The 25905-nt window shown below is 52.3% G+C and overlaps 2 protein-coding genes across 2 annotated transcripts in view; one reads left to right on the forward strand and one right to left on the reverse strand.

Annotated features, from left to right (window-relative positions):
* Positions 1–4439: 4439 nt before the first annotated feature.
* On the forward strand, positions 4440–11623 carry GORASP1 (golgi reassembly stacking protein 1; the record flags this gene model as incomplete). Its single annotated transcript, XM_014592747.2, is given in 8 exon segments — positions 4440–4520; positions 5083–5286; positions 7257–7343; positions 7480–7610; positions 7790–8039; positions 8974–9124; positions 9574–9726; positions 9973–11623. Coding segments are annotated over 8 exon segments (1311 nt in total), but the record flags the coding sequence as incomplete, so codon positions are not given.
* Positions 11624–12015: 392 nt separating this feature from the next.
* Positions 12016–25905, reverse strand: part of WDR48 (WD repeat domain 48) — a 31567-nt gene continuing 17677 nt past the window's right edge. The window contains exons 9-16 of the mRNA XM_006161347.3: positions 23397–23504; positions 22978–23074; positions 22337–22432; positions 19609–19714; positions 18383–18470; positions 16016–16092; positions 14869–15061; positions 12016–14040 (exon numbers count right to left, since the gene is read on the reverse strand). Of these exons, the coding sequence (XP_006161409.1) occupies positions 13945–14040; positions 14869–15061; positions 16016–16092; positions 18383–18470; positions 19609–19714; positions 22337–22432; positions 22978–23074; positions 23397–23504 (861 nt within the window). The 3' untranslated portion in view covers positions 12016–13944. The remainder of the gene's footprint in view (positions 14041–14868; positions 15062–16015; positions 16093–18382; positions 18471–19608; positions 19715–22336; positions 22433–22977; positions 23075–23396; positions 23505–25905) is intronic.

Below are 25905 nucleotides of genomic sequence, written 5' to 3' on the forward strand. Positions count from 1 at the left end.
TGGGTTCCTGGGCCCGCGGTGCAGGAAGCGGGAGCGTTTCCTGGTTCGGTCCCCGGCTGCGGAATGCGCCACCCCGGGCGGGACGCCCTGGTGACTTGGCACTCGCCGCTGATCGCCGCGCCGGGTGCTGGGCCCACGGGGAGAGCCGGCGACGACGAGGACCCGGATCTTACAGCCAAGCCGCGGGCCGAGGGTGGCTTGGGATGCCGCTGCAAGGAGGTGTGGACGAGCAGGCTTCCGGAGAGTGGAAACGCGTGGAGTTTGAGCGGGGAGAGGGGCCGTGAGGTTCCGCGCTGAGACCCACGTCTGCGGAGAGAGAGGGGAATGGCAGGAGGTCACTGCTCCCGGGGCTCAGTGCGAAAGGACCCCCACCTTCCCCTTTCCTTAGTGAGGGTGGCTTGGGATGCCGCTGCAAGGAGGTGTGGACGAGCAGGCTTCCGGAGAGTGGAAACGCGTGGAGTTTGAGCGGGGAGAGGGGCCGTGAGGTTCCGCGCTGAGACCCACGTCTGCGGAGAGAGAGGGGAATGGCAGGAGGTCACTGCTCCCGGGGCTCAGTGCGAAAGGACCCCCACCTTCCCCTTTCCTTAGTGACGGTGGATGGTGTCAGAGATGGTGTAGACAGGTAAGTTTGTCCACCTGCTGCCTGGCTATTGGGTGGTCCCCGTGTCTTGAAGGGAGGCCCTGTTAGCAGCTACCACATGCGGGAAGGGGCTGAAGAAGGCGGGTTCCCAACAATGCCAGGCTGGCTTGGTGCGCCCCAGGATTGGTGTCTGGCCACGGGCTTTCTCAGGGCGAAATACGGGCCAGAAAATGTGAACAGCGGAGTAAATGTGAACAGTGGAGTGTGTCTAGCTAGGAGAGTCCCGCAGCAGGTGGAAGGCGAGGAATTCCATTCCGGGTATTGGCAAGAGGGAGGTGGGAGTGAAGCCCTCAGGGGCCTGATTGCAGGGATCAGAGGTCCAGGGATCAGGGACTGTCAGCCACAAAAATAGCGCCTGGGCTGGGCCGGCAGCCTTCTGGGCACCAGAAATAAAGCATCTTTCCCAGCAGGGAGAGGAGGAGACCTCAAAGGAATATGCAGTGGGCAGGAGCTTGGGAAGGGAGAGGGATGAGTGGGTTCTGTTTCAGAAAGTCAGGAAACGCCTCTGCCCAAGTGGTGGGGAGGAAGGACAGTGGACAGTGCAGGTGTTTATGGGCTGGTATTCCAGGCAGCGAGACCCTCAAGTGCAGGGCGTCCTAAGAGACTGTGCTTGTGTGTTTGAGAAAGTGCGCGGAGGCGAGGGCAGAGGAGGAGAGTGGGGGTGCATGAGGCCAGGCCCTGAAGATTCAGAATTTTCTGAGATCTGGATCAATCGGGAGAGAGTAGAGTGATTTACATTTTTAAAAACTGGAGAACATGTGTGCTCCATGCTGTAAATATTGGCATTCCAGCAGTTGGTGTGCTGAGTAAGGCTCTGGACTCCCACATGGTTGACCACGGTTCAAGTCCCAGAGCTGGCAGCTTGAAAATCACTCTGGGCATGTGTGGGTGTGTAGCCAGAATTCTGAGAGAATAAATGGATTCTCTCAGTAGTGAGAGATCCCCTCCTCCAGGGAGGAGACGGGATTATGACATAGCCATCCCCCTGGGCAATGATTTCTCATTTTTCCTGTCTATGTTGAGCATATGCACCTTATGGCAAAAACCTAAAAATTAAAAAAAAAGGCATTTCTATGGTTGCCAGGCACCCAAAGTCCCTATCCTCCGAGAGCTAAGTAGCTAAGCAGTGAGGGAACTGCTGTTCTAGGTGGTCAGGGGAGGCTCTGGGTTGGAGTCCCTGGGCTCAGGTTACTGAATTACTGAGTGCTTCTCATCTGTATGTTGCGAGATGCATGGGATCAGCAGATGGAATAATGGTTATGTTGCTGGACTCCTACATGGCTGATTGTGGTTCAAGTCCCAGACCCGGCAGCTTCACACAGGGCCTGTGTGCATTTGTGTCCAAAATCCCGAGAGGAGAATGGAGAAGGAGGGATTGCGGTGTGGCCATCCCCCTTGGGGGGTCATTTCTCGCTTCCTGTCTCTCTGTCTGTCTCTGTCTCTCCTGCAAGCATACACACCGTATTGCAAAAACTTCTCTTTAAAAAATAAAAATAAAAAAAGAAGGCAGTGAGGTCTTGCCAGCCCCAACCTGCTGCCTTCGGTAAGTGTGAGCTGCTGGTATTGCTGACCCCCTTAGGTCCTCTGATGGGGAGAAGGGGGTGGGAGTGCTTGGTGGGAGGTCCCGCAGGGGGAGCTGGGTCGAGCGGTGTTTATACAGGAGCAGGGGCATAGTGGACAGAGCGTAGGTTTTTTTCAGCTGTGGCTTCACAGTGAACAATGACAAGACCCAGGGCGAGGGAAGTGAAATAGACCCAAGTGGGGAACAAAGCTGCAGGAGAGGGTGGGTAGGCGGACTGGGAAGGTTGGGGGATGGCCAGGTCTGGGGACTGGGAGCCGGAGCCCCTGGCCACATTAATGATGGAGGCCAGCCGACACGGTGCTGTGTGGCAGTGGGCAGGTAGGTAGCCCCAGCCTCAGGATAGGAGCCGCACCCGGGGGAGGCGGAGTGGTCTGGAAGCAGCCCTGACCAGGGAGAGCACGCCCCCCATGCTCTCCTGGTTGTCCTGTGTTCAAGACTTCTTTACGGATGGAGGGCCTGCCCCGAGCCCCCTGCATCAGGGCTGGGAACAGCTTACTCTCAGGGCCAGGCCTGCTAAGACCCAAGTTGCTTGCAGGGTTCACTCCCATTGAAGGAGCCATGGCAGCTTCTGGAGGTGGTGCCCCCATCAGGGATGCGGCCAGGAGGGAGTCCTGATCCCAGGGGCGGTCTGGCCCTGTTTCTGAGGTTCCGCAGTTTGTTTTTTTTTTAAAAGTTTTTTTTCGGAGAGGTTTTTGCTATAGGGCGTGTGCGCTCACCAGAAAGACAGAGACAGAAAGTGAGAAATCACCCCCCCAGGGGGGATGGTCACACCGCAATCCCTTCTCCATTCTCCTCTCAGGCTCTTGGGCACACACGCACACGCGCCTGGTATGAGTTTAAGCCACCGGGTCTGGGACTCAAACTGTGGTTGACTTACATGGGAGTCCAGCGACATAGCCATTATGCCAACTGCTGGTCCCAGTGATTTGTTCTTTTTTTTGAGGTTTTTTTTTTTTTTAATTTAATTTTTTTTTTTTTTAATTTTTAGAGGTTTTTGCTATAGGGCACGTGTGCTCACCAGACAGACAGAGAGACAAAAAGCGAGAAAACACCCCCCAGGGGGGATGGCCACGCCGCAATCCCTTCTTCTCCATTTTCCTGTTGGGATCTTGGGCATGCACGCACATACGCCTAGCGTGAGTTTAAGCCACCAGGTCTGGGACTCGAACTGCAGTCAGCTACATGGGAGTCCAGTGACATAGCCATTACACCAACTGCTGGTCCCAGCAGTTTGTTCCTAACAGCCTCTGTAAGCAATCTTTCAGCTCGGAGGATGCTGGCAGGCAGCACCCTCTGCTTGACAGGGCATGGAGAACCTGAGGTCCGTGAGCCCTGGGCCTGGTTGATGCCTCCTTGGGTCCAGTGAGGTCCAGTGTCTGTAGCCGAAGGCCCGAGGCCATGGACCCACCTTCAGATCCAGGATCTTGGGACAAAGGCGCAGTGTTTCTGCGCGGCTTGTAAATAGGGCCTTTGAGATGGAGTTCTGCCACAGCCCACGAGGCCTGGTGGCTGTGTTTTTGGAGACAGTTGGGAAGTTCGGGGTGGGGGCAGGGAGCACCCCAGGCTGGGAGTGCGTCCTGGAGAAGGTGCCCCGCACGGACATGGAAGTTGTCCTGTGAGACTGGCCGGGAGGGCGAGCCTCCGGGAAGCTTCTCAGCCTGGAGCTTGGCTGTGGGACTGGCACTGTCCCCTCACCAGGCTCCCTGGCTCAGGCCCTCCTGGGGCCTGCTCTCCTCTGCCAGCATGCCTCCATGGCTCCCATCGCCTGCTGGACTGGGCTCGGCCTGCCACCCCCAGGATCTGACCATGGGCGATCTTCCCCACCTCCTCTTTCTGGGCACTGCCGTGCTCCTCTCTGGGGGCCTGCCGGCTCCCACCTCAGTGCAGGGCCCTCCCTTGTCCATGTCTGAACTTCCCTGGGAAACCCCTCTGGCTTTCCAGCCCAGCCCCTGGGGGCACATTCCCTCAGGTCTCCATGCTGCCTCCCTGAACCCCCCAGGGCTGCCCAGTACTAGGGGCGTCTCTGGGAGCATCTGTGGGAGGAGAGAGCCATTCTCCTTAAAAGAGCCTGCACGGTGGGGAGGAATGAAGCTCAGCTGCCCAGAACCGCGCGTGCCAAGCATGTGTCCTCACGGGACACATAGTGGTTCGGAAATCGGGGTGGGGGGCGTCTCAGATCCGGGGGTGATGCACTCACGGGCTTCTCCCTCCGGCCAGGTGCAGGAGAACTCTCCAGCCCAGCAGGCGGGCCTGGAGCCCTACTTTGACTTCATCATCACCATCGGGCACTCGCGGCTGGTGAGGCTTCCCCAACCCTGTCACATGTGCTGGTGTTGCTGTGTGTCCGTCTGTCCCTCGAGAGGCCCAGCCTGTTCTGCCTCCCTCCCGGAGGGAGGCCGACCCTGTCTCCCCTTCTTCAGGGCCCTGTCCAGCTGTTTTTTTTTTTTTTTTTCCCTCCCCTTTATTATTATTATTTACACATTTAATCACTACACATCATTTAGAATGTAAAGCTTCTAAGCTCTTTGGGTGGACGTGAAGGTGGTCACGAGCCTCAAGGGCCTGCCACATGGAACTGGGTGCTCCAGGGCAGCTCAGCCTGGCAGAGCTGGAGTGCTCTGGACCCAGAGGGCAAGCAGAGGGAGGAAGGTGGCAGTGCTGGGGGCAGGTCACGGGCTGCAGGCCCAAACCTGCAGCACCTGTGAACCTGCCTGGCCCATCTTGGCGCCAGGGCCCGCTAACCACCAAGGCCCTTCCCCATCTCAGGCCCAGACTTTCCTGAGGGGCTGGCACGGCTGGTGGTGGTGCCCCTGCCACCCCAGCACCCTCCCCGCTGCAGTCAGCTCCACTCGCCCCACAGAACAAGGAGAATGACACTCTGAAGGCTCTGCTGAAGGCCAACGTGGAGAAGCCGGTGAAGCTGGAGGTGTTCAGTATGAAGACCATGAAGGTGCGCGAGGTCGAGGTGGTGCCCAGCAACATGTGGGGCGGCCAGGGCCTGCTGGGCGCCAGCGTGCGCTTCTGCAGCTTCCGCAGGGCCAGTGAGCACGTGTGGCATGTGCTGGTAAGTGTGGGTTGAGGTGGGCGTGGCACGTGGGAGGGGTGGGGCCAGAGTTGTGTGGGCGGGGCGTGGGGAGGTCAGCACCCAATGGGCTTAGCAGAGGAGTCTGAGGGCAGAAGCTGGTCACCCTGAATGCAGCCCGTGCACCCTGCGTCTTAGCCGTGAGACTTTGTGCACTTTCATACCTTCTCTACCTCGGTTTCTTTTTTGGAAAGGTGGGGATACCATCAATAGGAATGGTGATTATACTGACGTTCTAGAATACTGTCGCTATTTTTTTTTTTTTTTGGAGAGGTTTTGCTACAGGGCACATGCGCTCGCCAGAAAGACAGAGAGACAGAGAGACAGAAAGCGAGAAATCACCCCCCAGGGAGGATGGCCACGCCTTCTCCTCCATTCTCCTCGGGATCTTGGGCACGCATGCACACGCGCCTGGCGTGAGTTTAAGCCACCGGGTCCAGGAGTTGAACCGTGGTCGACTACATGGGAGTTCAGCGACAGAGCCATTACGCTAACTGCTGGTCCCTGCTGTCGCTATTCTTAGTGTCTCTTTTCTGCTGTATGTATGCGTAGGGATGTGTATGTGTATAATAGCTTTATCTACTTCTCTAGACACACACACACACACACACACACACACACACACACACAGTGTTTTTTTTCTGGTAGTATTTTATTTGTTTTTAACTACCAAAGGATGTATGCATTCACTAGAGAGGCAGGGAGACGGAGAGAGCACCTCCGGGTGAGGCGTGGTCACACCGCAATCCCATCCCGTCCATTTCTCCATCCTGTTGAGATCTTGGGCACACACGCACGAGCACCCGGCGTATTTTTCAAGCTGCCTGCTGGGTTTCCAACCATGATCAGCCATATGGGATCCTTAACCAGTGGGCCGTGGGCTGGCCCTGGTACATTTTCATATCATTGACACCTTAGTGAATCTCAGTGACTGCGTTATCAGATGTTGGCTTCTGTTCACAGACACACGTGCACACCTGACACCTGCTTTTATCCAAGGTGTCCAAGTTCTCGAATGTTTTGTCCTCTGGCTGGGTGGAAAAAGGTGCTCGGAGCTAGAACTTGGCCGCCTTGATTTCTCACCTCCATTATTGCTCCCTGGCGTCTTGGAGAGCCTGGCCAAGCCAAGCCTCTACAGCTGCCTGCATTTGGCCACGCGGGAAATGGAGCTGATGATACAAATTTCTTTGTATTTCCTAGGGAGGCTGGGACAGTGGCAGTGGTGGGACCCCCTCCCCCTCCCCCCAGGGGTCTTCTTCCCCGTGCTTGCAGCAGTAGCAGCAATGCAGTGGCCAGCGGCAGCCATCTTTCTTTGCACGCATTCCTGGCTCAGCAGCGCTTCCAGTAGGCAGTTACTATGTGCCTTAGTTTTTTTATTTTTAAAGTTCGTTTGTCTGTTTGTTTTCCATAGGGCATGTACGCAGGTGAGAGCCAGAGAGAGGAAGGGAAAGTGAGAAATCACTCACCCAGGGGGGATAGCCACACTTCCTTCTCCAGTCTCTGTTCGGAATTTTTGGGCACGCATGCACACGCGCCCGGTGTGCTTTTTAAGCCACTGGGTCTGGGACTTGAACCGTGGACTTGGCCATGTGGGATCCAGTGTTTTCATGACCAAGCCATTTGCTGGCCCTATTTCTTTTCATTGCGAGGACACTGAGGCTGAGAAAGGCTCAGCCATCTGTTCCTAGTCACACAGCTGCTAGGTGGTGGAGACGTGGAGCCCAGGATCGGATCCCAGGGCCCAATGCTGAGCTGTGCCAGGGTGCGGCTCTCTGCTGGACAGGCTAGGCCGGGAGCGGGGTGGGGGACTGTAGGAGTGGGGAAGGCAAGGGAGTCTGGGTCTTAGCCACACCTCGGGACAGACAAGTGTTATACTTTACCTGGAGGGGCAGCTGCCCCTGCCCCTCCTCCCCACCTTGGCAGCAAGGCTGAGTTTGCGATTCTGTCCTCAGGACGTGGAGCCATCGTCACCTGCTGCCCTTGCTGGCCTGCGCCCCTACACAGACTACGTGGTTGGCTCAGACCAGATCCTCCAGGAGGTAAGGAATCCATGGCTTGCCCTGCCCCAGGCCCTGGAGTGGGGTGTGGAGGACACTGCCCGTGGGAAGTCCCCATGCGTCGAGGCTCCCAGTTTGGTGCTGGGAGCGGGTCTCAGGTGCTGTGTGTTTCTCACAGTCTGAGGACTTCTTCACGCTCATTGAGTCCCACGAGGGGAAGCCCTTGAAGCTGATGGTTTATAACTCCGAGTCTGACTCCTGCCGGGAAGTGACTGTAACTCCCAACGCAGCCTGGGGTGGAGAGGGCAGGTACTTCCTCGGGTCGGGGCGGCCGCGCAGCTAGGACGATGAGTCCCATGGTGGGGTGGAGGGCTGGCCCCTGGTCCAGGTGGGGCTCTTACCAGCCTCCTTCTCACTGATGGTGGTTGGGGGCGGTAATGGGAGGGAGGGCTGGGGACAAGCGCTTGGATCGTTTCTGCCTTCTGCAGCCTGGGGTGTGGAATTGGCTATGGGTATCTACACCGGATCCCAACGCAGTCCTCCAGCCACAAGAAGCCACCTGGTGCCCCACCACCGGATGTGAAGCCACCTGGTGCCCCGCCACCTGATGCCCTACCTCCTGGTGCCCCACCATCTGATGCCCCACCATCTGATGCCCCGCCACCTGGAGCCACTCCCCAGGGACCTCCTGCCTTTCCTGGCCTAGAGATGGGTTCCAGGCAGAGTGACTACATGGAGGTATGCCAGGAGAAAAGGGGTCACGTGTAGCCAGGGGGGCCGGCCAGCCAGGAAGAGAAGACTCTGGAGGTGGCCCTCGGGGACCACCAACCACCCCTACCAGGAGGAGCCACTGAGGAGCCCCCAACAACCCCCGCTGTCTGTGGGGCCACTGTGCTTCTCGGAAGCTCATCTGCTTCTGGGACAGTAAAACCCACTTTGGGTTCTCCTAGCCCTGGGGTCTAGAGGCGAGGGTGGAGGCCAGAGTAGCTCTCGCCTTCATTTTATGAGAGGGAAACTGAGTTTCGGAGATGGGCAGAGACTTGTGTCTCAGGGAGTCTGTGGTAAATGGGGGCTGGGGCCCCAGGTCCATCTGCAGGGACACACCGGCTCTGCCTCCTTGTCTGATGAGTGATCCCCGGAGGGCACTCTTGGCACTGGGCTGGGGTCTGGTATGTGTGTGTGTGTGTGTGTGTGGTGTGTGTATATGCATGCATATGTGTGTGTGGTGTGTGTGCATGTGGTGTGTGTATGTATGTATGTGTGTGGTGTGTGCATGTATGTGTGTGGTATGTATGTGTGTGATGTGTGTGCGTGTGGTGTGTGTATACGTGTGTGTGTGGTGTGTGTGTGGTGTGTGTGTATGCTCCCCAGCAGGGCCTCAATTCAAGAAGGGCCCTCTCTAGTGGGTCAGTGAAGAGGGCCCTGGCCCAGGCGTGTGTCCAGGCCCAGTGGGCACCCAGCACTCCTCAGAGGGGCAGAGTGCACCCTGTCAGTGCTGACCCTGCAGAGGCCAGGCCCGCCCGGTCCCCTGCCCTGCCTTCATAGAACAAGGGAGAGCAGAGCAGCGCTCCCAGGGCAAGGGCAGGCTGGCGGTTGGCTGGACTGTGAGCCCTTTGCCAGGAGGCACTAGCCCATCTGCCCCTTCCTGCTCCCTCTTCCCTGGCTTCCCTAGGCCCTGCTGCAGGCACCTGGCTCCTCCACGGAAGGACAGCTGTCCAGGCCTGGGAGTCCCAGCCGCAGTGCTGCAGACCTCGAGGGACTGCCACATCCCATGGAGACTCCTCTTCAGCCTCCACCTCCGGTGCAGCGAGTCATGGACCCAGGTACCGGGCAGGCCCTGACAGGCTAAGGGACCGGCAGCTGCGGTGGGCCCAGGTTTGGGGCTGGGATTCGGCAGCGGTCCCAGAACCCCTTGGGGCCCATTGACCCCTCTTACTTTACGTACTGAGTGTCACAGGCCTCCTGACCCAGTGTGAGGACGGGGAGGACACAGACCAAAGAAGAGAGGTGTCTACTTCAGGTCACAGCACGCTGGGGACGGCAGGGCCTGGCCCGCTGCCACTGGCCTGGCACCACAGCCATGACGCCCATCCCCAGGCCCCCTTCTTCAGAAACAGGCAACAGGATCACTGTCCCGGGGTGGGTGGGGGCATCGCCAGGGAGGCGACTGCAGTCTCATAGGCTAGGCCAGAGGGCCAGAGCAGGGCCGGGCGAGTCCAGGGACCCGGCTTTCCAGGGGGTTTTGTGTCAAGAACCGCACCCCTCCTCCCAGGCTTCCTGGACGTGTCGGGCATTTCCCTCCTGGACAGCAGCAATGCCAGCGTGTGGCCCAGCATGCCCTCGCCCACCACGCTGACGTCCACAGCTGTCCCGACCTCAGGGCCGGAGGACGTCTGCTCCAGCAGCAGTTCCCATGAGCGGGGCGGTGAGTGGCGGGTGCACTCCGAACCCCTCTGTGGCAGACCCCAGGTTGTCCAGGAGAGGCTGCCCTGAATTCCTCAGCTGGGTTGGAAGCTTGTCCTTGACTCCATCACCCCCATCATGACATTCGTGCGCATGATGTCCCACCCACCCCCGTCGGGGCTGGGGACAGTGGGCCACCAATAGGGTACTAGCCCCAGCACCATGGCTGTGCTCAGCAGCCGCCTCAGCCCTACCTTCTGTGTTGCAGGTGAGGCCACCTGGTCTGGGTCAGAGTTTGAGGTCTCCTTCCCAGACAGCCCAGGTGCCCAGGCCCCGCCAGACCACCTGCCCCAGCTGACTCTCCCGGACAGCCTCACCTCTGTGGCCTCGCCGGAAGACGGGCTGTCTGCTGAGCTGCTGGAAGCCCAGGCTGAGGAGGAGCCGGCCGGCACGGAGAACCCAGATTCTGAAGCAGAGGCTGAGGGGCCGGCCAGCCAGGCCCAGGTCTCTACCCCAGAGTAACCCTGCGCTGTGACAAGGCCCCGGGCACCGTACGCAGCTCTGCCTGACCTCAGCCCCGTCCGATCTGCTTCCTAGGCTGCAGTGTCAGGTGACCTGCAGGGACTTCCGCGGGAGTGGGCTCAGAGTGCACTGGGGCCTTGCATTTACCCCGACTCTGATATCCTGGCTTTGGTGGCTTCACACTAGTTGTCTGGGGTCGAGGAGGGCTTGGGGCAACCCCAGACTAAATGTTCCACACAAGTTAGGATGGGAAAGGAAGGATTCTTTGCTGCTTAGTGGGGTCAAGAAGCCACAGTGGGTGGCAGAAGGAACTGGGGCACTGGGGAGAGGTACCCCCACTCTTCAGTCCAGTGGTGCTCCCGCTCTGGTCACTGTCCAGCCTGAAGACCAGCTGAAGGAGCAGGGGTCGGTGTCAGGTATCAGCCTAGTCGCTCTGCAGGGCTGCACAGCTCAGCCAGCCCTGTCTGTACTGGGAGGGACCCCCTGAAGCCTCGGGACACCCAGCCTTCCCCAAATACCTATCACCAGCTCCCCCAACCATGCTACATGGCCCTGTGGGCACAGCTGGCTGACACGCCAGTCATGGGAGAGAGGCAGTGTGTGCGTCCACCTTTCCTGGGGGAGGCGGGCTGGGAACACCAGGCCCTGCGGAAGAGACTCTCCTGCCTACACCGCAGGGCTTCCGCCCCAGGGCCCACACACCGCAGGCCTCGTTCTCCCAGGGGCGGTGGCTGTCAGCTTCCGAACTTACACAGCGGGCTCTAAGTACACAACGTACACACCGATCCAGCCTGCCCACCGGTGAACAGTTGCAGGTTTAAGTTCACCATCCTAAGCAAGGTCTGTCACACACAGCCCCCACACCAGGGTGGATAAGGGCCTTCTGTCTGTCCTGCAGCACACGGGGATGCCAGATGCCATTCCCAGCCTGGTGCCTCTGGAGGCTAGAGCTAGGTTGGGTCCTCTGCCTGCTCAGTTCCTGCAGAAGAGACAGACTCCCTCCAGGAGGGTCTTCATCAGCCACTGTCCTACTGCTTTGCCCGGAGTCCCTCACCTCCCACACTGCTCTTATGTGAGCGCCATCACTGGCCTTGTCTTCGAGTCTGCCCCTTGAAAGTCTGCTCTGGGTCTACAGACCCGCTATATGGAGGGAGGGCCCTGGCGCAAGCTCCAGGCACTGTGACGTTTACAGCAAGCTCCCAGCTGCGAAGTCTGCAGGACAGCGAGCGATTGTGTCCTAGTCCGTCTGGGAGCCCCACAGCAGTCAACATAGAAGGTGGGAAGAGAGCTGCCATACGATGTTCTGTGGACAGCTTCCCCCAGCTACGTGACCCAAAGTTGCCTTCACTACAAGTTTTTGTTTGTTTGTTTGTTTTTGAGAGGTTTTTGCTAAAAGGCATGTGCACTTGCCAGAAAGAGACAGAGAGACAGAAAGCGAGAAATCACCCCCCAGGGGGATGGCCACGCCGCAGTCCCTTCTCCTCCATTCTCCTCTTGAGATCTTGGGCATTCACGCACACACGCCCAGCATGAGTTTTAAGCCACCAGGCCGGACTCAAACTGTGGTTGACTACATGGGAGTCCAGCGACATAGCCATCACACCAACTGCTGGTCCCTCACTACAAGCTTTTCCCCTCCTTTTCTTTTCCCTCTCCCAAGTTAGGGGACAAACTGGGTGTCAATGCTAACTATTCCCAGGACAAACAGGAAGCAAGAGGCTTCTTAACTCTCTAATCTGCTATGAAGGAAAATGACCAAAATAAAAAATAAGTGTGTACTACTTTGAAATATTTTAACTAAAGCCTTTATTCTCTATACAATTGTGAAATACAGATTTTTACCCTCTTGGCATTGCAGACTGTCAAATTTTCTTGGAAACTGTATTACTGGTTTGACGGAGGGGGAGAAAAAGTACAACCATGCTGGGGGTCAGAAGTATGACAGGAGGGGAGCACAGCCACCCAGGCTCAGCACACAGGGCGAAAGTCCCAGCAAAACCCATTCTTCTAGCTCAAAGGCCCCTCGTGCAAACACAACTGAGGGCTGGCTGAGGTTTTTTTTTTTTTTTTTTTTTTTTTTTTCCTTTTTGCCCTTAGTTCACAACTATTGCTAAAAAATGTGCACCAAAAGTGCACAGCTGTATTCCAACGAATAGAAAGGACTTTAAAAAAAGAAGCCAGTTGCTCTTTGAGGAAGGGAGGAAGAAAGACCATTTCGGCTCACTGGAAACGGGAACACGTCTTTGCTCATGTCGTCGAAGTGCGGGAGGCAGGGACCTGTCCACTCCAGAGGAGCTGACCAGCAGGGGAGAACCCTGGCTCTGCATCTGTGCGGAGCAGAGTATCTCCGACAGTAAGGTGTGGGCGAGGCCCATCAGCTGCCCCTAGCTGGACCTGTGTAAATGTAGAAAAGAAAAGGCCTCTCCTGGCCCCCTCCCCAGTCCCTGCCATGTTGGGGACGGGCCACGCGCAAGCGGGGGAGGCAACTGGACTGGAATAAACTGCCCTCTGAAGGCACTTGTGCTTCTGGCTTCGTACAGGAGGCTCGTCTCACGTGGTTTTACAGGGGCGGCCCACCGATCTATCCCGAATACAAATGACCTTGGGAAGAAGCCAAAGTGTTTTCTGCCAAAAGTCAAAGTGTTTATCCCCAATAAGTTACATACTGTACAGGATCCAAATGCGTCTATGAAAGCTTTAGACTGTTAGAAAGAACAGTGAAAAGAAGCTCCACATACAGGTACAACAAAAACCCGCATATAAAACTGGAGAAACGAGTATGTATACTTCCAGGAAATGAGTATCCAATGAATTCACTATGCCATCCCTTTACTCTGACGCCACGATTTTAGGGAGCATTTGAACGAAATGAAAATTTCATCACGGTCTTAGGCTCTAACAGTGTCCTGCTGCTCACCCCGAGCAAGACCCCATAGTCTGAGCCAGCTCTGCCCATCCCTAAAACTGGACCAGCAGAGGAAGGGGGAAGCGCTGCAGCTCCCCGCCAGAGTGCTGGGGCACGTGCAGCCTTGCCAGGTACAGGCTGTGTAGACTGGCCTGGCGGCCACAGTGCTATGATACAGCACCTGGGTTTCTAGTCTCCCTATGAGAACACCTCTGAGATGCAGTATTAAAAACAAGCCCAACACCAATCATTTATTATGAAATGGGCCAGCTCTCAAATTGTGCAACAGCAAATTTCCATTAAAAATAACTGTCTTAAAATGGTGAAAACAATTTGCCTTTTTTTTTTTTTTTATGACAAACTTGGAAAAAGCCTTCATAGGTACTGCGTGAATGGAATGTACTCTTAGAAAAGCTACAGAGCACACGGGTTTGAGGTTGAAACACAGTGACAGATGTGGCCCGACCAACCGACATGTCGAACAAGTGCTCACAGACACAGAAGGTCCTCTGAAACGAAAGGAGGAAGCCAAGTCTGCACTGGCCTGTCTCAGTTCTCGGTGTGTCTCGCGAGACAGAGTCTGCTTGGGGCTCTTCCGCTCACGCTCTGCCTTCCAGGGACAGCTTAATCTACACATGGAGACTGGTTTCTATGTTACATCTCGATTAGTCACTTCAACAGGAAGAGAATCTCGGTCCATACCAAACTGGCCGTTAGAAGTCTTGCTCCCGCTGGGGCTCTGTGGGCTTCCTAGGACTACTCTTGGGGCCGTAGAGGAAGGTAGTACGTGAATACCCAGGAGGCCAGCCCCGTTCACGTGGACTTCTGGCGGTAATGGAGGGTGAGGTCGCCGCCACTCTTCCATATGAAGTGCTTCACTGTTCGGAGGTCCATATTGGGATCCAAAACCTGAGTGGCAAAAAATAAACATTTTAACGTTGCTGATATCTAAAACCTTTATTGTTAATTCTGGGCAGCTTAGTGAGTGACCTAGCTGACTCCTGCCCCCCCACGGCTGGAGGCCTGTGCATGCCTCCACGGCGCCCACACATGCAGGCGTGGGTAAGACACAGCGAGACGTGCATCTTCGTGGCTAGGCCACAGACGCCAGGCCTTCTGTGGCCCATTCCTCCGGGGAAGGGTCTAAGCGTGTCTTGATTTAAAGCAGCTCCGCCCGCCTCCACTCCCAGTTGTACACTACCACAGCAGATGCTGCTCTGCAAATCCAGACCGCGTCTGTCTGCTCGGGAGAAACACAGGCTCCAGCACACCCTCACTTCTGCACGTGTGTGTACATCGCTGTGCCCCTTTCCGGAAAACCTTCCCACAGTAAACAGGAACTTCAGGGCCCCTCCAAAAGTGCCTCCCCGGTTGAGGGGAGACCCAGAGTTCCTTAGGTCCACTGTAAAACAAGAAGTCAGGCTGCCCCCACGGCCTACTGCTTAAGGGAGCTGGATCCCACATGGCTGACCACAGACTGAATCCCAGCCCTGTTGGCTTGAAAAACACACTGGGCACATGCACATGTGTGCCCCAAATTCCAACAGGACAGAAAAACAGGGCAGGGACTGCAGAGTGACCATGCTCCACTGGGGGTGCTTTCTCTCTAGCAAGCGCCCCTGTCCTCTGGTGCTGAGTAAATAAACAACCCCCCACAGGCAACAGTGTGTAACTAATCATGCTATATTCTGACTTTCTGAGAACCAGCACGGGGAGAGTGGGTCCTCAAGTTCTTACCTGGTCCTGGCACAGAAGCTCAATTTTCTCCTCTGCCAACACAGCAATGTCCTCTTCTTTTTCCTGTTCTCCTGGCTTCTCGTTATTAGAAGAGCTGGTGGTCTGAGACTCATTATCCAAGTTGATAATTTTCTCGTAGACATGCTCCATTACTTTCCGGACCTGGAGCATGTCACTAGCAGAGAGTCTGTCTCTGTAAAGAGCAATGGTACTGTAGTATCAGAAATCACCAGATGCTATCTCTCCATTTTATCTTTCTCTGGTGCTAACATTTAAAAATAAAACACTCCACATAAACATAGGCCAGAAAATATGTTTAGTCACTGGCTGCAGTGATTCGGGTCCTCACACTGTTTCCAGTCATCTTGCACACGTGCCCACTTCCACATTCCTGAGCAAGCTGTGCCCCAGACCTGGAATACCTTTGAAGTCCTATCTATCCTTACATGTCAGCTCAAATTCCGTGACCCTTGAAAAGCTTTTCTGGGGACCAGCAGATGGCATAATAGTTTTGTCCCTGATAGTTTGGACTCTCACATGGCCAACCACGGTTTGAGTCCTGGACCGGGCGACTTGTAACTCATGCCAGGCACATGTGCGTGCAAGCCCAAAATCCCAAGAGGAGAGTGGAGGAGAAGGGACTGCAGCACTGCCATCCCCTCTGAAGGGTGATTTCTCGCTTTATGTTTCGCTGGGAGCGCACACACCCTATAGCAAAAATCTCTCTCTAAAATAAAAGAAAAGCCTTTCTGGAAAGTGCCAGTAACAAACTCATTTCCTTCCCCTCTCTCTCCTTATTCCCTAAGTACCCACAAAAGCAATGATCACATCTAGGTTGTGTCCTAAACTGAGAATTATGCAAAGAGACAGAAATCCAGGTCTTAGTTGTTTTTTAACACCTGCAACCTGCCACAGCTTGTGCGTGGTAAGAAGTTTTAATTGCGTACACGGTCAGTTATAAAATCAGTCTGACATCAGTGCCCACCTCTGCTACAGACTGAATCGTAAAGAAGAGTTCTCCCAGTCACTCACTGTGGGGCTGTTGGAAAAGCCAAGACATGCTTTCCTGTTTTCCTATGCAAAAATGCGTCATGACTTCTCTGACCACCCACAGTTCAAGGAAGCACATGACATCACATTTACTTACTTTTTTAAGGTTTTTGCTCCCGAAGATGCATGAGGTTGGAGGTAGAAAGGAATTTTGTTGAATTTGGGCATATTTTTCTGAAATATTAAAATGTAAAAAGGTATGATATTCTCTACCAGTTGATAAACTAAAATGGTGTCAACAAGAAAACATGATTTACAAGTAATAATTGTTTTACAATTAAAAATGCCTTGCTATGAAACTGATTGTAAGCTACCCAATGATCAAAGTCAGCCCTAGAGAAAACTTATCAGAAAAGTATGTTTCGTTTTATAATTAAAGATATGTAAAAACAAGTTACGTGTAATACTATGGCAATACCATGGTACTGAATAAACATGTATTATTTTTTATGACTAAAACCCAGTAAAGATAGAAACTGTAGCAGGGCTCTTGACAATGCAAGGTTTTACATTAAATGAAAACAAAGTGATTTTAATTTTTAAGCCATACAAACTAAAATTCAGTTCAGTAAAATATTGGGCCGATACATAAAAGCACAAACAAAAAGTTGTTTTGAGAGAAACCCACAGCGTTCGCCTTCTGGCAAAGCACACGCTCTATGCTGGAGAGGCCCGCTGTCCAACTGAAAGGCCAATCAGCCCCTCCCCCCACTTTCCCCCTCTGACATCAGGGTGAGGTCTGAGGGTTTAGGAAGAATGGAAGCTTCAGCCAACAAGCTAGACGTCCGCCATGAAGTGACCTGCTGACTTATGGAATGAGTAACCTCAGAGCCTCCACGGCATATCCTGTCTGGAGGTCTCCTCTTGGGAACAAGCACAGGCCTAAGGTCAGCGATGCACTCACTCCTAGGTGAAGTTCACACTCAGAGAAAGTGGTCTATGGTGCTTAGACTCAGAGAAAGCCACCAACTGTCCATCAGGTGTCACACTGGCTTTTGTACTTGGAAATATATCTGGGACAGGAAAGACATTCTCTAAAGGTTCTAGAGATTAAATCCGTTTTCATATGGTTTCAGGAATTTACAAAATAGTGCAACCATACCTACGAGAGTCTAGAAACAGATCCACATGGGCACAGAAATTCAGTATATGATAAAAGCAGCATTTCAAATGAGTTAGAAAAGAATGCAGATTATTCAATAAATTGTACAGACACACTGGCTATCCCCTTTGGAAAAATTAGACTTCTACCTCACACAAAACAGAATAATAAACTCTAGATTAAAACTCTAGACATAAAAAAATTACCATACATGTACCATAAGAGAATACAAGAGACTACTTCTGCTGCTTTGGAGTGGGAAACACCTAAACAAGATGTGAAACTCAGAGCTACAGAGGATCAATTCAATTCTATAAAAATAACAACTTTTCACTTGGGAAAGACACCAAAAATAAATATTGGAGACACACAGATAACAGTCAAGGGGCTGATGTTCAATGTGAAGAATCCCTACAAATCCGTAGACAAAGGGCCCAACAGAAAGATGGGTAGCGAATATAAACAGGCAGTGGGGGGAGAGATACCAGTGGCCAACACCGCGAGATGTGCACTCTCCCTGTCAACCAGCGGGAATCCAGAGGAACGTGCCTGCCTTTTAGCACGGACGGCAAGTGCCCAGCATCGGTGTGAGTGTAGGGAGACTGGGCACTCGTACACGCTGGACGGCCTTGGTGGCGGGCACTTTGGCAATATCTATCAAAATTTAAAATGTGCACACCCTTTGATCCAGCAATTCCACTTCTAGGAATTTATCCTAAAAAGTGTACAAAGATATACGTGCAAGGATGTTCACTGCAGTATGCTTGTAACAGAAAACACTGGGGACAACCTACATGTCCATTAACTGGGACTGATTAAAATAAATGATGATACCTTGATACAATGGAATACTAGGCAGTCGTTAAAAAAGAATGATCCATGTGTACAGACATGAACATATCCAAGATGTATTTTCAATAAAAAAAGTTGCGGAACAGTAGGTGTAATACTAAGGTGTAATAGTTTTGTACAAAGTAAAATAACTATACATATATATGTACACAAGTAACATATGCTTATGGCTACAAAGAAAACTAGTACTGAAGACCATACATTAACCTATTAACAGGGAGGAAGGACGGAGTGGGTGGGTGAGGAAGAGTGAGTGGGAAAGCGATGGGTGTTGCATTTCATTCATTTATCACATACTGAACAAGCATATATTCTAATGATTAAAAACCAACAAAGATAAAAACAGACACATAAATAATTATCAATACTACTTCTGCAACTTTGGAACCGCAGGGGAGGCAGAGGGGGATTCCACCTGGAAGCCTAGTTTTTATATCGTCTATGGCGGTTTTTAATTTCATGAGTTGGACAAACAGAAGGGCAGAGGGGAGGGGAGCGGAGGGTACTTACATCCACAGTGATGTCAATTACCCATTGTGGCACTGTCTCGTTGAGAAGCATGGATTCCGTCTCGCCCCCGGAATCTCGGCACAGCAGCCTAAACACAACCAACCCATCAGGGAGTGAGTGAGACAACAGGGCAGACGACAGAAATCACTGGCAACAAACATTAGCGGGAAGCTTCCCAGATTTCATTTAGGCTAACCCCCACCTGACAGCTGAGGCGATAAAGCACAGCCAGGCGGGGAGACTCTCTCAGCTGAAATGGAGAACAGGCCCTGAGCAGGCCCTGACTTCGAGGCCAGGCACGCACTACAGATGCTTCTGTGTGTCCTCGGGAAATGACAGGAGAACTCCTAGGTGTAAGCAGAGCAGTCCAGAAAGGTCCCCTGCCAGTGCTACGGTGCCTGGCACAGGCTGACACACGGCGGGGCCGAGATGTTTGGGGCCACAAAGGAAGAGAGTTCTGTGCTCAGAACAATACCAGCATTTTTCTTGTGGCACTGCCAAGTGAGTCCTCCCTGGCTCCACCAGGGCCTTGCTGGAACGTGGACGTTAGCCAGTCCGGCCCTTCCTGCAGGGCCCCACAAAGGACTGCCTGGCACCCCAGGTCAGGCCAGCGCTGGCCACGACAGTTCCCAGGAGCAGCCCAGCCCGAGGAAGGCGACCTACGCGATGTGCCCATGGGCAGGGACTGCGGGTGATGCCGTCTGTTCCCCGACCTGAGTGTGTACAATGCAGAGTGAGAGAGAGTGACGTTTCCTACACAAAACCCAGAGAAGCTGCCTGAGAGCAAGGCATCTCTGCACCCTAACGGTGCGAGTTCTCCTCTCAGTTAGAGCTCGGCCTAAAAGCATCGCCATTTAACAGGCTCATGGAGTTGGGGAGCATCATAACTCTGGTATCTGTAGATGTTAGTAACAAACAACTTTTTTTTTTTTTTTTTTTAAAGAGTTTTTGGGTAAAGGGTGTATGTGCTTGCTGGAGAGACAGAGAAAGACAGAAAGCAAGAAATCACCCCCCTAGGGGAGACGGCCATGCCACAATGCCTTCTCCATTCTCTTAGGATTGCACATGTGCCCGGCATGAGTTTTAAGTTTCCAGGTCCGCGACTCGAACCACAACTGACTACGTGGGAGTCCAGTGATATAACCATTATGCCATCTGCTGGTCCCATAACAAACGACTTCTAACATCAGCGTGAGTGAGCATTCTCAGTGAACGGGATGCTGTACCTGAACAGCGTGCGGCCTCCAGCTTCGCCGAAGATCACGGGTGTGTGTGGGGGCACTTGGAAATACCCGTTTCCTTTCTGCACCCGGTTCTCCTGCTCCCCATTCACTAGGAAGAGATGCAGGGGGTGTTAGTGCCCAGAGTAAGCGCTATAAACACAGACTGCAAACATTCTGCTTCCCCAGGCTTCAAACATTACGAGATCTTCAAAGTCTCAAGTCCTTTACGTCAGCAAGAGTTAGAAATAAAGGTAAAAAACAAAACTTACTTTACTGAAAGTAAGAAACCTGGCAACATATGGTTGATTACAGGAGAAATGACTGCATTTTGGAGGACTTTTACAAAATAGATCAATATTTAAAATACGAATCAGAACCACTACTTCAGTCACTAAGAAACCTAGGACAGCTTTTCTATCAATGAGGGTTTAGTTTATTTCTTGAAGAGCACTAACTTCAGAAAAATGCAAGGGAAAAAGAGAATGATGCTTAACAGCAGCCACAGCGAGCGACAACAGTCCTGGTGAGAAACAAGACCCTCCAGGAGGCCACAACCTCACTCCTACTGTTCTTCGCAGACTTCACCCCGCGTGGCTTTGTCTGTGATCTCCGGCCCCAGTGGAGATGACTCGGCTCGTGCGCCAACTCATTGGCCATTTCCCTCACCGAGTGGAAGGAAGCCTCCTCTGAGACCACAGGGCACTGGTCGGCCCCTCTCACAGCTCCCAACGCTCCCTGCCCAGCACTCCTCTCAGCAGGCATTATGGAAGCAGCTCGCTGTCCTACCAGCGTTTCTGCCCCTCAAGGACAGGGGCCATGCCACTTATTTATCTGTACTACCCCCACCTAAAACTTGCTGAGGGCCTCTCACCACCTGAGCTGTTCCCAAGCAGGATTTGCTTGATCGTCAGAAAAATCAAGACGTACTCTTCTATGCAAAAATGCATCATGACTTTTCTGACAACCCAATATAATAAATAACTCTTGAACGCCACTGAGCAAGGGCAGCTTACCAGACGGGTGGAGAGTGTAGGGGCCCGAGCTCTGAATGAGGACGGGCAGGCCCCACCCTTCTTTTACCATGGCAGCGAAGGATGAAGGGTCATCTGAAGCTCAGGTATGATGTGGAGTTTCTCACCATTTCGTCCTTAGTCTCCCTACCCACTGCCTGGATTCACGAGGTGCTGACTGTACCACTGCCTTTCTGTTTTTGTTTTTGGTTATTCAATTATTATTACTTACTTGGGTCTCTGAGGGCACCCAGTAAAACTGGAAAGGACCTGTCCATGGCTACACAGCTGATAAGCTGCATAGCTCCCACTAGAACCTAGCTTTCTTGACCCTCTCTGGAGAGATCTCTTCATTAGTTTCTCTGGCTTCCAGGTCACTGACGATTCTGACAGGGAGCAAAACGGGCCAGGTGATATCAAAGAAAAGCCACCGAGGGTGGGGTCGATCCTCTCTGACAAGGACATGAGAAGGCTGGTTTTCAGAGAAGCACGCCATCCTCACATGGAAGTTAAAGTATACAAATCATTACAGGTGAATCTGTTAGCCAGGATGGAGTTCCCGGCAGAAAGCCATCGTTTCACTCCCCAAGGTCAGCAGAGAACCCTACGCAGAGCGAGGCCTCAGCAGGCGGGACTCGGCGACTCTTCAGCCAGCCACAGTTACAGTAAAGACGGAATTCTACGTTCCTTTCCCCTTTCTTGAAGCTGGCTGAATCAAACGCACACATTCACGGCGTGTCCTCTGCTGCCATGGCCTGTGGCACACACCTGCCAATGTCCTCTGTGACATCAATTCTTTATACATTCTCCTTCTTTTACCCTGCCACTTCTGTGCTGGGATATGACATTTTTTAATCAAAATCAAGTAGATCGGGACCAGCAGGTAGTGTGGTGGCCAAGGGCACTGGACTCCCACACGGCCGACTGCGGTTTGAGTCCTGGACCTGGCAGCTTGCTCTCGCTCTGGCCAAATAAAAATAAAGTTAAATAATTCTTTTTTTTTTCTTTTTTTTGGAGAGGATTTTTTTCTTATTGGGCGCGTGCGCTTGCCAGAAAGACAGAGAGATACAGAGAGACAGAAAGTGAGAAATCACCCCCCCCCAGAGGGGATGGCCACACCACAATCCCTTCTCCTCCATTCTCCTCTCGGGATCTTGGGCATGCAACACACACACGCCTGGAAGCCGCCAGGTCCGGGATGCGAACCGCGGTCAACCACATGGGAGTCCAGCGACATAGCCATTATGCTAACTGCTGGTTCCAAAGTTAAATAATTCTTTTAAAAAAAAAATCAAGTAGATCATCAAGCCAGGCAACATCAACATTTCAGGCCAACAGGAAGTATAGCTCTACTATGTCAGAGCTGGCTTTCTGGCATAGCTGTAGCTCAGTCCTGTGGGCGAATCCGGTCACAGATACTTGGAGGAATCTCTTGGATTAAGCCAGCTAAGGTGCCTAGTTTCAAGGCAAAGGCCACTTGGATACATACAGGACTGATGTGAGCTCTCTGCAATGGCCTCAGTGACTGAAAGCCCCAACAGGTGGTCTGCTCTGTTGGAATCTTAGTCAAGACTGGGCGGAGGCTTTCACTCTCAGATACGGAAGGGAGAACAAGAAATTGGGGACACCATCAGCATTTATCACGTCACATTCTAAAAAGCTGTTTAAGTATCTTCAGTTGTACATAATTGTTCAGCAATTATCTGCATATAGAAACTAACCATGGTTTACTTCATTTTCTTCTTCATCCATTGGATTCACATGTGTTCTAGGCCAATATTCCAGCAGTGCCTGGAGTAAAAGTCCTCCTAAATTCACTGCAAAAGAGTTAATTATAAAGAAAAGAAAATGGACAATGAAGTTATTTTAACCAAAAAAAAAAAAAAATTAAGTTTACACATATTCTAAAGAGAAAAGCACCATCCACAGGGTCAAGTCATGCCACAATGCCCTTCCTCTAGCCCGCCAGCCCGCTCCATCCTGGGCAACTGTGCACATGTATGGCAAAGTTTCCACATATCCTGACGTTAAATTCTTAGCCCAAGACCAATAATGTGGGTTTTTGTTTTTGTTTTTGGAGAGGTTATTGCTATAGGACGCGTGCACTTGCCAGAAGAGAGAAAGTGAGAAATCACCCCACCAGTGGGATGGCCACACCACAATCCCTTCTCCTCCATTTTCTTGGGATCTCGGGCATGGACACACACGTGCCTGGCGTGAGTTTGAGCCACCGTGTCCAGGACTTGAACTGCGGTCAACTACATGGGAGTCCAGCGACACAGCCATTACGCCAACTGCTGGTCCCCACAGGTCGACCTTCTTTTTTGGAGGGAGGAAGAAGAGGAAGGACACTTGGACTCACATTTTGGATCTGACCCATCGGGGCTGCTGAAACCGGCATCTTTTGCAGAAACCCAAGCAGCGAAACAGTCACTCTCGTCCAAAGTGATGGTCAACATCTGTCAAGAGGGAAAGTGACTAGTGGCGTGACAACTGAATGCCGTCCCCAAATGAGTCTGAAACTTTTATTTATTTGTACGATGTGACTAAAGTGCAAAGCCACAGGCTCAGGAACTGGATGTGTTCGTGAGACTCACTGCGACCATGGCTCAGTTTACTGGGATACTAAAGGCTTCAAAGTACATTTGTAAGTATTATTGATAACACGAAAAATATTTTCCTTTCGCATTTTTAAAATGTGACACTCTGAAACTAACGAGTATGCGCTATACTGGAAATCTGGAACTATCAACATTACACAAGTATTAGTAACTAACTTACCCCCGTTTTTAAGTCCACTGAGAACCAATTTGGCACATACACCATTTTAAATCTTTTCTTAATTTCATCCTCGAAATCCACTTTGCCCAGATCTTCAACTTTACATGCCTATACGTCAAAAACAAAGTATAATGATCAATGTTTAAGTGGTGAATTGATTCGATTCTGACTTCGCTATTCAAAATTGCACATTTTTACACTTGTCTAAATAAAACACAGTCTAAGATACATTTTAAAAACAAGCTGTGAATTGTTTTCTTATCTCAAAGCATTCATCTCTTCCTTTTTTCCCAGACCGGGTCTTGCTCATTTGCCCAGGCTGGTTCAAACACACGCTCCTCCTGCCTCAGCCTTTCGAGTAGTTGGGACTACGGGGTCATACCACAGGGCCCAGGGCATTTCCCTTTAAATAATGATTTGTTGATAAAACTCCAAATAAACACACATGCACACAAGATTCTTTTTGGGGGGAGAAGTTGTAACTTCATTGTGCTGATACCGGTATCACTCCCCTGAAAGTGATGTCAAATGAAACCCAGAAACAAAGAAAGGGAGAGAGGGAGGAAGGCAGAGGAACATCTCCAAGGAACACATAGTTACTACTAAGTGCTGACTTTAGGAGAATTGGAGGGCACAGCAGGTGCTGCAGTGGTTATGGCGCTGGACTCCCACATGGCCGGCCCAGTTCAAGTCCTGGACCCGGGGACTTGAAAAGTACGCCTGTGGATGTGTGTGTGCATGCCCCAAGTCGACTGCAGCGGGGCCATGCCCCTGTGGGTGATGTCTCACTTTTCCTCTTGCTGTCTCTCTCTGGTGGGCGCACATGCCCTATGGCAAAAACCTTTAAAAAAATAATAAATAAGAGAGAGAGAGAGAGAGAACTGTGAAGTTATCCTCGGGCAGCAGCTGGTACAGGCAGTCATTTGAAGTTTATCTTCTTGACCATTACAATCATCCCGTTTTTGCTCACTCCCTACTTGCACCTCCGAAAGCTCTCCAGGGCTAATGCACTTCTAAATCCAGGTGCCTTCAGTTCTGAGCCCTATTACAGACTGTCCCTGCACCTCCTCATCTCAACAGCAACTTGGCTCTTTCCTGACAGTGTCTCTCGGTCAGTCACCTTCTGAAAGGGAGACTCGGCTTACCCCCTGACATCCCACTGTTCCCCAAAGGCACTTGGGGCCCATTACTCCCCCACCTCCATGTAGAAGTCCCTCTTTCTTTGAGGCCATGTCACTCAGTGGCAGGAAGCTGAACGCTGCTCGCTCACTGCCACCCAGCAACCTCGCCGGGAGTCTCACTTCCTGAGACGTGGGCCCTGGCTCCCTGTCTGTCTGTCTCAACTCTTGCTTTCATCCAGGATAAAATTAACCCACTTGGACAATACACGTGACATGCTGGCCCCTCCGTTCCTTGATGGTATTATATTGCCACCATCAATGCACTGTCTTCGACCTCAAGTAGGACCACCGATGCTACCTGCGGTTTCCCACTCTCGAGTCGGCCTTCTCTGTTAACCACATCTCTGCCCTCCTCGTAGCTTTGGCTTTGACTTTGCCACCTATCCCCCACCCTTAGCACGACTGACTCCTTCTCAAAAATAAATAAATAAATAAATAAATAAAGGAGAGAGTGAGAAGCCTTGACAGAATCCCCTAACTTTCTGCTATCACTCTTCCTGCTGTAAGGAAAATGGGATCCCTTCGGGCTGTACTCTTGTTCCCCTCAACTCTTACTTCCTGGGACCCTGTGCCATCATCTACCCCTTCATGTCGCACTGGCTCCTCCCCACGAGTAGTCACACATGCTCAAGTCTCTTCCATTCTAACAATACCCAGACAACAAAGCACACATCTTTACAGCTCTCGCTTTATACTACATCCGACATGTCCGTCCCCTTAGATGCCAAAGTCACTATGCGCAAGGCAACTGTCTTCCAGCATCCAGTTCCCACAACATATACTACAGCTGTGCTCTCAGGATGGAATTTTCTGCCCTAAAACAATCCAAGATCTTGGGGCCAGCAGACAGCATAGTGGTTACATTGATGGACTCCAACATGGCAAATCGCAGTTCAGTCTCAGACCTGGTAGCTTGGATCTCACGTTGGGCACGTGTGGTCTATGTCCCCAATCCCTGAGAGGAGGCTAGAGGAGAAGGGACTGTGGCATGGCCATCCTCCTGGGGGGTGATTTCTCGCTTTCTGTCTGTCTCTGTCTCTCTGAGGAGTGTATGCACCTTATAGCCCCCCCAAAAACAAACAAACAAACAAACAAAAAAACAAAAAACCTCTCTTCAAAAAAATTATCTGGGACCAGCAGTTAGCGTAATGGCTATGTCACTGAACTCCCATGTAGTCGACTGTGGTTCGAGTCCTGGACCCAGTGGTTTAAACTCATGCCAGGTGGGTGTGCGTGCGTGCCCAAGATCCTGAGAGGAGAATGGAGGAGAAGGGATTGCGGTGTGGCCATCCCCCCGGGGGGTGATTTCTTGCTTTCTGTCTCTCTGG

Source organism: Tupaia chinensis, unplaced genomic scaffold (genome assembly GCF_000334495.1).
Source record: "Tupaia chinensis unplaced genomic scaffold, TupChi_1.0 Scaffold138441_1, whole genome shotgun sequence".
Lineage (NCBI taxonomy): Eukaryota > Metazoa > Chordata > Mammalia > Scandentia > Tupaiidae > Tupaia > Tupaia belangeri.